General features: G+C 41.4%; 1 protein-coding gene across 1 annotated transcript in view; it reads right to left on the bottom strand.

Moving 5' to 3' along the window:
* Window positions 1-746: 746 nt before the first annotated feature.
* Window positions 747-13,581, bottom strand: part of LOC144783236 (maestro heat-like repeat-containing protein family member 2A) — a 28,107-nt gene continuing 15,272 nt past the window's right edge. Inside the window, exons 9-10 of the mRNA XM_078662319.1 lie at window positions 10,671-10,723; window positions 747-881 (exon numbers count right to left, since the gene is read on the bottom strand). Coding sequence (XP_078518445.1) covers window positions 747-881; window positions 10,671-10,723 — 188 coding nt within the window. The remainder of the gene's footprint in view (window positions 882-10,670; window positions 10,724-13,581) is intronic.

Below are 13,581 nucleotides of genomic sequence, written 5' to 3'. Positions count from 1 at the left end.
GTTTTTTTCACATCTTTCAGGTTGTGGCGACTGATCAGCACCAACAATAGCATGTACATGTCTACCTTTGGAGACACTATGATACAGTGAGCTGGAAAAGCGATTCTGGTGGTGTATTGGACCATACATACAAAACATTTGTTTACTGTGTGTTTTCTTTATTTTCATAATTTATTGTCTAGGTTGGAAAATCAATTTTAAACATTTTAAAACAGGTATTTTCTTCTGAGGGAATACCTACAGTGCATATCACGGCTTGGGTGTAGGGAAGGGTTTCCCCATTTATTTGGGTCCTGAAGAAGTGTTGTGGATCTTTTTAGGCTGTTTGGGGCCAAAGATGTCAACCTGGCTACACTCACAGATTTCTTCTTTGCTTTTTGATAGGAACAATACCTAAACTGCTTTTTGCATGAATATGACCTCAGGCCCATTCAATGGAGAGTGGCTCTAACATGAAGAGTACCTTTTAGCTGAAGGAGATCCATTGGGGAAATGAGTATAACCCTGACATGTAGTGGCTCCTAATGAGCCAGGTGGAGATGAATTACCTCATGGAGTTCATCTCCATCTGATTCTTAGTAGGTCAGCTTTTACAGGGAGTGGGAGAACCATACCTTTTTGTTCGACTGGTCTATTCCAGTCCTGTGTACCCATAGTATAAAAATGAACTTTACCAATCACTGTGCAATTGGAATACTCAGTTCTATCCTTCTCTGCCTTTGTGTTAAATTGACTTCCCCAGTGGTTCAATGCTGACCTTTGAGAGCACTAACCTCCTCATTCTCATGATGGACGAAACTGGGAATCTGAAAGCTGAACTCCTCCATTAATGAGACGTGCCACTCTCTGTATGGGACTTGCTTCAGGATAGACCCCAGGAACTGCAAAGAAAACAGAAAGAAACTTTAACGCAGTAATATATACTTAAATGCAGTATCTACAGCTGACGTCTGGGTGCATTGACTTTGAGAAGATGAGTGAACAAACTACGGCTAACAACAACCTCAGTAATGACGAAATATTATGATGGCAGAAGAACCAAAGAACACATACAGCAACGCTTAACTAGTATGGTGTGAAATCAGTGGTCAGAAGTAACAAGGAGACCTTTACAGTGTCCATGATTTACAAAGAAACACACGAAACAAAAGCCTGCTGCCAACAAATTACTGTGAAAAGAGCAACAGTGCAGCAATCCAGATAGAAAGCAGGTGGAAACTGTGCAACAATATCACATACTTAGGAGCAGAATGCAAACATATAGACTCTTCGATCACCAGCATGGGGGTCAAATGTAAATTTAATTTTAACAAGGGTGAAGACTGAACTCAAGGAAAAGAAAATTGCATCTCAGAAGTGTGAGAAGTTGGTCTGACATATGCTGTCCACTAGTTATAGTGGGCATCTTGCACCAGTCCAAGCAACCCTTATTGATGATAGGTTAAGAGCTATCCTAGTGGTAGCTATGGAGAGCAGACTTTAGGCTAAGTCTTGAAGGTGTGTAAAGCAGCTTGGTTTACCAGTTCATACCCACTTGAATGTCTAAATGAAAGGAGAACCACAAAAGGTATATATATTACCTACTGGCGATAGCCAGTAGGTATATATAGTTAGGACCTAGCTACCATAGGAAATCCGCAACATTCTATTGGGAATAACTTTGGCGCAGGTTGAGGAATTTGCGTGTAATTTTCCCAAATTTTGGCTGCGCTCCTTCCCTGAAAGTTTCGGGGAGATTCGTGAAGTGGGGGCTGAGAAAAAAGGGGGGTCCCAAAACGTGTTTTCCCCATGTTAATTTCCATAGGACGTTCTGACAATGCTACAGCCCGAACCGCTGAACGGAATTACACCAAACTTGGCAAAATTGTAGGGATTGGTACGCAGAAGTGCCTTTTCAATATTTGGTGAAAATTGCTCCAGTGGTTTTTATGAAAATTAACTTCAAAAACACATATATATCTGGTCGGAGCCTAACAACACATCTCATCGTGAGATCTGATTGGCTGTCAGCACTTCATCCAAGAAGTGTTGGCAGCCATCTTGGGACCAATATACATGATAGCACTTCATTAAAAAGCAATGTAGTTAATAGAGGGTTTTAGGACTTTAGTTACATTATAAATCATTTGTTGATGGTACCATACTCATTTTAGAAATTGTGGTGTGTTCTAAGGTGATTTTACCATGTGAAAAAGCCTTCTGCTGGAATATCATGAATCATGTTTGAAAGAAAACTATTATCTCATGCTTTTCCCACAGTGGTTTGGAAGGGGATCTATAAGCTAAATTGAAAGCATATTTTCTGTAAATTCACATTATCTTTCTCAGTCATGTGAGAATGAAGTCTGCCATTCTCAGTAAAACATGTACATAGGACAGAGACTGTCAGTTGATTCCTTTGTGTTCCTCTGCAGCCTCCTAGAGTATTCTAAAGAACAACTAGAGTGCTAACAGTCCTACTTATTACAAAGGTATGGCACACCTGAAGCCATCTTGATTGGAATACAGTGGTAACCCTTAAACCATTTAATTTAAAAAGGAACAAAATGAGGGGGTATATTTTGCCATAGAAAGTATGATTAGTGCTGCAGAAAGAAAAATTAGGGCACATTTTGAGTGACTTCCCAAATCCTCTTCTATTTCATTAAAAAATTCTGACATGCAGTCTCCCAAGATGGCCACCAGAGACAAAAGAGCCCAAATGTAACCCAAATATCACCCAGATGTAGCCCAAGTATAGCCCAATGACAGAATGTCCCAGAGTGTTCTAAAGAACAACTAGAGCGCTAACAGTCTTACTTATGACAAAAGTATGGCACACCAGAAGCCATCTTGATTGGAATGAAGTGGTAAGTCTGAAAACATTTAATTGAAAAAGGAACAAAATGAGGGAGTTCAATTTGCCATAGAAAGTATGATTAGCAGCAGACTTCACTGGTGAGCAGTAGCTTTACTACAGTGATCTAATGAGCAACTAGAGTGCTAACATTCAGAATTTATGGCAAATGTGTGACACATCTGAATGCCTTCTTGATGGAACCAAAGTAAACAAGCATTGAAAATGCAATAGATCTCGCCCTTGTTGAAGTTAAAGCTATTCTGTTTGTAATGAGGTGGCTTTTTAGCTTTGCTTTTATTAGTGTTTTTAAAACTTTCATGTAAATAACATGCATATGTATGCATATATGTATATGTATGCATGCATTTATATTTGTATTTATATAGATATGTAGTAGAGAGTAGTAGAGAGTGAGTAGCAGACAGAGAGAATAGTAGAGAGTAGTAGAGAGTGAGTAGTAGAGTGAATAGTAGAGAGTAGTAGAGAGAGAGTAGTAGAGAGTGAGTAGTAGAGAGTAGTAGAGAGTGAGTAGTAGAGAGTGAGTAGTAGAGAGTGAGCAGTAGAGAGTGAGTAGTAGAGAGTAGTAGATAGTGAGTAGTAAAGAGTGAGTAGTAGAGAGAGAGTAGTAGAGAGTGAGTAGTAGAGAGTAGAGAGTAGTAGAGAGTGAGTAGTAGAGAGTAGTAGATAGTGAGTAGTAGGGAGTGAGTAGTAGAGAGAGAGTAGTAGAGAGTAGTAGAATAGTAGAGAATGAGTAGTAGAGAGTGAGTATTAGAGAGTAGTGGAGTAGAAGAGAGTAAGTAGTAGAGAGTAGTGGAGAATATTCTTTGGCACAGCACCACTTGCACAATAAGTTCAATCAAATCATATCACTTAGAGTCCTTATTGAAGCGCTGAATCTTGGTGTATATTCAAATGCTTTTATTTTCCTTAAGTTTATGTACCACAGCCAGCTGACGCGTTTCGTTCTGTACAACAGAACTTCTTCAGGGCGTTCTTATTTCCTTCAAGTTATGTCGGTATCCTGTTGTCATATAACTAGATATTTCTTCCAAATGTTAGACGAGACGTAAGTACATTCTTATTCAAAGTAACTAGGTATCAATTTTACCCACACAATTCGGGCAGACTTGAGTAATTTATAGCATCCTCAAAGTCAGTCTTTCAAAAATTCCAAAGTATAGGACATGATAATCCAAATTCAAATGTTTCTCAAGAAAAGTCATTTTCGATCGATAAGAATTTCGGCGTTTGGGCAGATATGGCCCAGGGACCCCCAGTATGCAAGGGGAATTAGTCCCCCCTCTGCAAACGCGCCAGTGGCCTGCGTTGCTGAGAGGTGTAAAAAGAGGCATAGCCTTATTACACCTCTGTGCAATGCAGCCCCCTGGTGCATACTGGAGGTTCCAGGTGGGCTAGTTGACCCCAGTATGCAAGGGGAATTAGTTCCCCCTCTTCAAACATGCATGGGGGCTGCGTTGCAGAGAGGTGTAAAAAAGGGTGTGGCCTCATTACACCTCTCTGCAATGCAGCCCCCTGGCGCATACTGGAGGCTCCTGGTGGGCAAGTTGGCCCCCAGGGACCCCCAGTATGCAAGGGGAATTAGTTCCCCCTGTGCAAACGCGCCAGGGGGCTGCGTTGCAGAGAGGTGTAACAAGGGGCATAGCCTCATTACACCTCTGTAATGAAGCCCCCTGGCGCATACAGGAGGTTCAAGGTGGGCTAGTTGGCCCCCAGGGGCCCCCAGTATGCAAGGGGAATTAGTTCCCCCTCTTCAAACATGCAAGGGGGCTGCGTTGCAGAGAGGTGTAATATGATCTAATATGTTATCATCAGCAGTGGATTGCGGGTGCGCGAAATATAGTTAGTACAACTAACTATATAGGAGCAATTTCATTGGTTTTGTATGAGTAAAATGTCCAGCTAACTATAACACCACTAAAACTTATAGTTTTTTGAGTGAATTTCAAAGGTTTTTTAAAAACTAATTCCTAACTATATAATTTTTTTAATTTTTGTTTTTTTCAGTGAATTTCAAAGGTTTTTTTAAATGCTAATTCCTAACTATATAAGGCCTGAAACCTATGGTTTTTTTAGTGAATTTCAAAGGTATTTTTAAATGCTGATTCCTAACTATATAAGACCTGAAACCTATGGTTTTTTCAGTGAATTTCAAAGGTTTTTTAAATGCTATTTCCTAACTATATAAGGCCTGAAACCTATGTTTTTTTCAGTGAATTTCAAAGGTTTTTTAAATGCTAATTCCTAACTATATAAGGCCTGAAACCTATGTTTTTTTCAGTGTTTTTAAAAAAAAAATTGATTGGTTAACTGGCTTCTTAAGTGTATCTTAGTGAATACATATATTAGCGAGTAATGTTTAAATATTTAAATATATGCATGAGTGATGTAATATGTGACGTCATCAGCAGTGCACTGCAGACGTGCAAGTTATAGTGAGTCCAACTAACTATAACGTGGGAATTTCAATGGTTTTATGAGAGTAAAATTTCCAGCTAATTATAACTGGTGTGAAACCTATGGTTTTTCAGTGAATTTCAAAGGTTTTTTAAATGCTAATTCCTAACTATAACTGGTGTGTAACCTATGGTTTTTTCAGTGAATATATATATATATATATATATATATATATATATATATATAAATATATTTATATATATATATATATATATATATATATATATATATATATATATATATATATATATATATAAATATATATATAATGTCTATGGCGAAATGAAACCCCTCATTTTGTTCCTTTTCAAATTAAATGTATTAAGTGTTACCACTTTATTCCAATTAAGATGACTTCAGGTGTGCCATACTTTTGTCATAAGTAAGACTGTTAGCGTTCTAGTTGTTCTTTAGAACACTCTGGGACATTCTGTCATTGGGCTATAGTTGGGCTACATCTGGCTGATATTTGGGCTACATTTGGGCTCTTTTGTCTCTGGTGGCCATCTTGGGAGACTGCATATCAGAATTTTTTTAATGAAATATAAGAGGATTTGAGAAGTCACTCAAAATGTGCCCTAATTTTTCTTTCTTCAGCACTAATCATAATTTCTATGGCAAAATGAACCCCCTCATTTTGTTCCTTTGCCAATTAAATGTTTTAAGTGTTAACACTTTATTCCAATCAAGATGACTTCAGGTGTGCCATACTTTTGTCATAAGTAAGACTGTTAGCGCTCTAGTTGTTCTTTAGAACTGGGACATTCTGTAATTGGGCTATAGTTGGGCTATAGTTGGGCTACATCTGGCAGATATTTGGGCTACATTTGGTTTTTTTTGTCTCTGGTGGCCATCTTTGGGCTACATTGGGCTACATTTGGGCTCTGACATATATATAGCCCAATGTAGCCCAATATATATTTTTTCAAAGTTAATTTTCGTAAAAACCACTGGAGCACATATCTTGAGACATAGCAAAGGCACATCGGGCTACCAGTCCCTACAATTTTGCCAAGTTTGGTGGAAAACCATTCAGCCGTTCGGGCTAAAAGTGAGTCCAACCGCCCTATGGAAATTAACATGGGGAAAACACGTTTTGGGACCCCCCTTTTATCTCGGCCCCCGCTTAACGAATCCCCCCCAAACTTTCAGGGTAGGAGCGAAGCGCCGCGAGGCAAAGTTAAGGAAAATTTCAGGAAGATTCCTCAACCGGCGCCAAAGTTATTCCCAATAGAATGTTGCGATTTCCCTATGGAAAACAATCCTAACTATATATACCTACTGGCTATCGCCAGTAGGTAATATATATATATATATATAATATATATATATATATATATTACGCTCCATGGGGTTGTCCAAGTAGCGGGTAGCACCCGAGCCTGTGTGCGCCTTCCCCAAAGCGTTAGTTGGTATGGGCAGTTGCGTGTTTGAAATAGGCCCGACGCGTTTCGGAAATTTATTTTCCTCATCAGGGGCCAGCAGTAAAGTGCACGACGTCTACCATCTCCCTGTATGAAAACACACATTGTGCTTGTGGGAGATGTAGTCCATATATCCTGGATGGATGCACTTTCAAATTACTGCTCGTTCCAAAGGCTCTACCATGAGCCCCAAACATCACTCCTGTCCTCATCCATCACACAGCTCCACATACGAGACTCCTTGGATAGCGAGTCTCGTGGCCCCCGTTTCTTCGGGGTGGTGCAACCCAGCGGCGGACCGCCGCTAATGTATTACGCTCCATGGGGTTGTCCAAGTAGCGGGTAGCACCCGAGCCTGTGTGCGCCTTCCCCAAAGCGTTAGTTGGTATGGGCAGTTGCGTGTTTGAAATAGGCCCGACGCGTTTCGGAAATTTATTTTCCTCATCAGGGGCCAGCAGTAAAGTGCACGACGTCTACCATCTCCCTGTATGAAAACACACATTGTGCTTGTGGGAGATGTAGTCCATATATCCTGGATGGATGCACTTTCAAATTACTGCTCGTTCCAAAGGCTCTACCATGAGCCCCAAACATCACTCCTGTCCTCATCCATCACACAGCTCCACATACGAGACTCCTTGGATAGCGAGTCTCGTGGCCCCCGTTTCTTCGGGGTGGTGCAACCCAGCGGCGGACCGCCGCTAATGTATTACGCTCCATGGGGTTGTCCAAGTAGCGGGTAGCACCCGAGCCTGTGTGTGCCTTCCCCAAAGCGTTAGTTGGTATGGGCAGTTGCGTGTTTGAAATAGGCCTGACGCGTTTCGGAAATTTATTTTCCTCATCAGGGGCCAGCAGTAAAGTGCACGACGTCTACCATCTCCCTGTATGAAAACACACATTGTGCTTGTGGGAGATGTAGTCCATATATCCTGGATGGATGCACTTTCAAATTACTGCTCGTTCCAAAGGCTCGACCATGAGCCCCAAACATCACTCTGCAACTGGTATGAACTGGGCTATGCACGAGGACACCAAATGTGCCCCCAGTGCAGACTTCAAAGCATTCTTGGAGTGCACCTGCACAGCCCCAAATACACTAAAACCTGTATGGGAGGTGGTTACACCTCCCTGTGATAGGAAACCTATAGTCCAGGCCTCCCCTGCCAGAGTTTTGTCCCGCAGCAGGAGGCCAGACTTGTGTCTGTGGCTGCAGCATCCATTTCGTGCCCTACACTAGTGGTTCTACCATAGACAAATCATACCTCCCACACCAGTTACTTGTGTGGAAGTATGATTCCAAGGTGTTTTTTACCCCAAAAACCACATGGTCCTGTGAAGCCACGAGGTTATACCGCACTTAAGAGTATATGGTCTAGGCTGCATCACTAGCAACCCCAGAAGATAGATTCTGAAGGCTGCAGAGGGGCTCTGCTCATGCATGGGCACCCTCTCACACAAATCCCAGCACCCTGCTTTCAGGATTGAAAAGGCCTGCCATAGGGGTGACTGATAGGTACATATGTGTAGTGATAAGGTAGGTATAGGAAACCTATATATGAGTAAGGGGTGCATACCCCACCTTACACAGGCTGGTGTAGCAGACCTGTTATGTCATTTTGGAAGGCTTCCCAGGGGTGGTATAATACATGCTGCAGCCCCTGGGAGGCCTCTGGGGTACCTATGCCCTGGGTACATAGTATACCATATACTAGGGATTTATGAGGGTACCCTAGAATCTAATCTGGAGTGTATCTAAAGTACATGGAATCAATTTAAAAGAGAAAACAGACAGGCTGGGGACCTGGTTAGCAGGTTCCCAGCCAAACTAGGTCACAAACTATCAAAGCATAAGGAAAAAAGTGGGGGCAACCATGTAGTCAGATTCCACCTTCCTACAAGGAGCACAATAATAGCACAGTGGAGTTTGATGACCTCGTCAAAATACAGTTAATGTGACTGTCTGGGAATTAAAAAGGAACCAAGGAGTAGTGGGCTGACCAATGGAAGAATAGAGAAAGCTATTACATGGCCATCACAAGGTTGAACTGGAACAGTGACAGAGTGATAATTCAGACGAAGATAGGGGGCACTGATCATGTGCCAAGCCGACTGCATAATATGAACATACTGATACTTCAAAAAGCAGTGGGCAGAGCAGGAACAGAAATATTGTGACAATCCATGGAAAAAAAGAACTTTGTTCTGCTGTGACTATCCTGGGGACAAAAATATACAGAGTACCCGATTACCAATGTGTGGCTTCATTTTTAGCCCTGTGCAACAGCAGTCAAATTTATGAGTAATGGATTAATCACAGCAGAGCCTGTAATTTACCTGAGTAAAAAATGGGGATACACTCTGATACATACAGGACTAGGTGCAGTAAGTACGTAATTTTAAATTTTCTGAGTGTCAACTTGGACCAAAGAGGTTATTAATGCTGCTGGTAGATATTACATCCTAAGAAAATGTTGTGTACCCAGTACGGCTTCTCCCCCTCTGTGCCCAATCATAGGTCATAGAAAGGATCATAATCTAGAGAAACAATAGAAATATGGTGAAAATATTGCAACCACGTAGCAGAACGAATGTATGACTAAATTACGACTTCCTAAACAACGACTTTCTGTACCACGAAAGCTGAACAACTAGCTATGCTAAACCACTACTGTATTTTACAACGACTTCCTAATCCACGGAAAAAAAAACACTTCGTGACTGGCCATTAGATGGCACTATTGTATTTACAATACTATTTTGAAATATTTTTACATTGTTCATTATCCATTTTATTTTTAATTTATTCAATTTATATTTTAATTTATTGTTATATTTTCTAAAATCTGACAAACTATAAATGATTGTTATTTTTTTTAATTGATATTATGCTTAAAAACGTAAATGTTTGGAAAAGGCAACATTAACAATATCGATTACGCTTATTTTTGATTATTTCATATTTCATTATTTAAAATATTGTTTTACAAAATGTTGACTCCGATTTAATTATTTTACAAAAGAATAAAATAAATAATGTTTAAATCAATTCAATCTTAAATTTAAATCACCTACCTGACAACATCGATGGGGAGGAGGAGAGACTTGTGGTGTTTGGTTCCCCCAACCTATTACCATGTTGGCATTATGAAGGCTGGCTGCTTCCCAACCTTCCTCTGAGACCGTCAGCCTGATATTTTTATTCAAGTGTCTTGTTGGGGGTGGGGGACGTGCATAGCCTAATTAAAGAAGATTTGAGCGCTATCTCGTCAAAATATGAGGCATGTAGAATCACGCACCATAGTGTGCCCTGAACAAACAACAGAGTGTGCCAGCTGGGCACACATCACGTACCCAGGAACCAATTTAACTGTTTACTTAATATTTTGAGGAAGCGTCTCACTGTGATCTAGCCCCTGAGAAACCTTTGCGACCAATAGGAAACGGGATTAATTGTGCACATTGATGGCTCTATCACTCCTCAATGCTGATTGGATATATCCCGAGCAAAGATTATTTGAGTAAACATCTCCCGGAACAATGGTGTTCACTTGTTTTTGTGAGTCTACAGGGGTGGGGGTGGAGATGAGTGACGTGAGCAGCCCGGGTTCTGAGATTAATGTCGGGGGAAGAGAGTGACGTGCAGACAATGGGGGCGGAGAGATGCCAAGCATAGTTTTGGATTGCAGTCCGGGAAAAGTCGTGGTTTAGAACTTCGTGGTTTAGAACTTCGTTGTTCGGAATTTGTCGTGGTTCGGACATCGTTGTTCAGGTAAGTAGGAATTAGTACTTCGTTGTTAAGGGTGTTTTCCAGCAGAACAGCACTATGAAGGGGTGAATTAAATATCTGCATATATTACCTCTGAATGAGTGGTTATGGAAGAAAACAATGAGTCAAGAGTCATGTGTGACATTCATTAGCAAATAATCCTTACTGAAACAAGGATGCATTTCCACTGTGCCAAGTCAAAGGTTCTTTCCGTTGAATCTGAAATAGCAGTTGGAAAAAAAGATATATAGGTAAGTAAAGGTAAACGTCAAGACACGTTTTAAAGGCTATGGGCTTACATACCAAGCACTGGCAGAAGTACAATCACACAATTCAAAGTGTGAAAAATGTGTCTGTTGGTTCAGCCTCACCTAGTAATTGATTACAAGGTCCTCACTTATTCATGTGCACTTGATGTTACTCTTAACTCCTTAAATCAGTGTATTACAGAGCTTCTGCCCTTAAGCATTTCGGCTGTCAGGTGCAACCATGATCACAAAGGGGATCACCTTCAGAGTTAAAAAGTGAATACTTGCTCTAAAATTACATACACATAGAGAAATACTCTTTTACTATATCCAAAACCAAAATGATTTTAACACTTCATAATTCACCTAAATGAAATTATAATAAGTAATATCCACCTAAAAACACATTAAAACATTTCGGGATGATCTCTGGTATACACAGGCTGAAATATGTCTTGTGTTTCAGAAAACAAGGGTGTGCAACCTAACAGTAATACATATCAATTCATTACTACCAACGTAATATCACCAACTCTTCTTAATGTCCCTCACTTTGAAATTCTCACATAGTAGAATTCAGTTATGCAACATTTAAAACATTTGTTTTAACTGCAACTAATGGTTGAACCAGTGTCCTGGTTCAGCCTGTGAAGTCAGTCCGCAATTTAGGGGTGAGATTTGACTGTAATCTCACCTTGGAGGTGCATGTGACGAAAGTAGTAGGTTGCTGTCTGGCTATTATCCGCTCTCTTCGGAAGATCCTACCTCTGCTTCCCCCTCTGGCACGCTCTTTGATAGTTCGGAGCACGGTACTTAGCAGAGTTGATTACTGCAATGCCCTCTTCCTTGAGTCACCAAAGTTTTTACTTGCTAGGATGCAGAGGTTACAGTCAACTGCAGCTAAACTAGCACTAGGCTGGTCTTGACGGTCCTCTGCCTCCTTGGCCTTGGCGGAGTTGCACTGGCAGCCAGTGAAACAAAGAATCCAGTTTAAATCACTCTGCCTGGTATTTAAGGCCTTGCATGGAATGGGTTCGATCTCCTTGCAACGCAAATTTGAGTGGTATGTTCCTGCTAGAACGTTACGCTCCTCTGGGGCAAAACTGATAAAAATCCCTAGATTTAAAAAAGTTAGAGCTGGTGGTAGATCCTTTGAGGTAGTAGCTGCTAAGCTCTGGAACATCCTTCCTTTTGAGCTGAGACAAATTATTGAACTCTTGCCATTTAGAAGGAAGTTGAAAACATGGTTATTTCCTAAGATCTAGGATCTCAGTAGGTTTCTGAAGGAGGTAGGCCAGGTCAATTCACTTTTAGCGCCAGGATGCCTGACAGGTGATAGTGCGTTCTAGAAATGCAATAAATAAATAAAAATAATAATTAACATTTTCCTACACATTACTTGCGGTGAAGAACAAGTTACTTACCTTCGGTAATGCTTTTTCTGGTAGATACAATATCTGCCTGTGGATTCCTCACCTTGTGAATATCCCCTTGCGTCAGCAACATTCGGAAATTCTTTTCGTAGCCTCGCGCCGACGTGGATTCGGACGTCATAGAGACACGACATCGCTCGCGACTCCGCTGACGTCACCGACGCCAATAATAGGCCCACGCCGGCGTGATGACATCAGTTCCGCCCTTTTTTCCATGCCTTCGAGGCACACGGACGGACCAATGACAGTAGTAATGCACATAGTATACACAGTACACGATAGTCAAAATAACACACACAGTGCGAAGCAAAAGTAAGCAAACATTTGAAATAACACATTTCTTTGACCATAAAACAAAAACACTACAGATATTCTGGTATAGAAGAGTGGACAACGGGGAGGCGGGTGGGTCAGTGAGGTGAGGAATCCACAGGCAGATATTGTATCTACCAGAAAAAGCGTTACTGAAGGTAAGTAACTTGTTCTTCTGATAGATACATCTGCCGTGTGGATTCCTCACCTTGTGAATAGAGTCCCACAGCAGTCCCCACTCCCGGAGGAGGGCGTCCACTCTTCTAAACCAGGAAATCCTGGAGGACAGAACGCACAAAGTGACCGTCCCTCCTCACTTCGGAATCCAAGCAGTAATGTTTCGCGAAAGTGTGGAGGGAAGACCAAGTTGCCGCCCTATAAGTATCCTCTACAGGAACACCTCTAGCCAATGCTGAGGTTGAAGATTTAGCTCTTGTAGAATGAGCCCTTATACCCTCTGGTGGATCCTTACCGGCCAAAGAGTAGCAGATCTTTATACAGAGGACGATCCATCTTGACAAAGTTCTTTTATTGACCGCTCTTCCTTTCTTGCAGCCAGCAAAGCCAATGAAGAGCTGGTCATCCAAACGACAGTCTTTAGATCTGTCCAGGTAAAAGGACACCGCACTCTTGGGGTCCAGACGGTGTAACCTCTCCTCCTCCTTGGAAGGGTGTGGGGGAGGATAAAAGGTAGGGAGGGTAATGGATTGACCAAGGTGGAAAGGAGTAACCACCTTTGGAAGAAAAGCAGCCCTGGTCCTAAGGACCATTCGATCAGCATGAATGGTCAATAATGGGGGCTTGGAACTAAGAGCTTGAAGCTCACTTACCCTCCTTGCAGACGTTATTGCAACGAGGAAGACTATCTTAAGAGTCAAAAGCCTCATAGGACATTTGTGAAGAGGCCCAAAGGGAGCACCCATCAAAAAGGTCAAGACAAGATTTAAGTCCCACTGAGGCACAATAAAAGGAACAGGAGGGAACTTATTTGTGAGACCCTTTAAAAACCTTAAAACTACATGAGATTTGAAAAGAGAAGGCTGATCAGGCAAACAGAGAAATGCCGACAGCGCAGAAAGATAGC

This window comes from Lissotriton helveticus, chromosome 9 (genome assembly GCF_964261635.1).
Source record: "Lissotriton helveticus chromosome 9, aLisHel1.1, whole genome shotgun sequence".
Taxonomy (NCBI): Eukaryota; Metazoa; Chordata; class Amphibia; order Caudata; family Salamandridae; genus Lissotriton; species Lissotriton helveticus.
The sequence above is the reverse complement of the archived record's forward strand: the minus strand, read 5'-3'. Positions and strand labels throughout refer to the sequence as shown.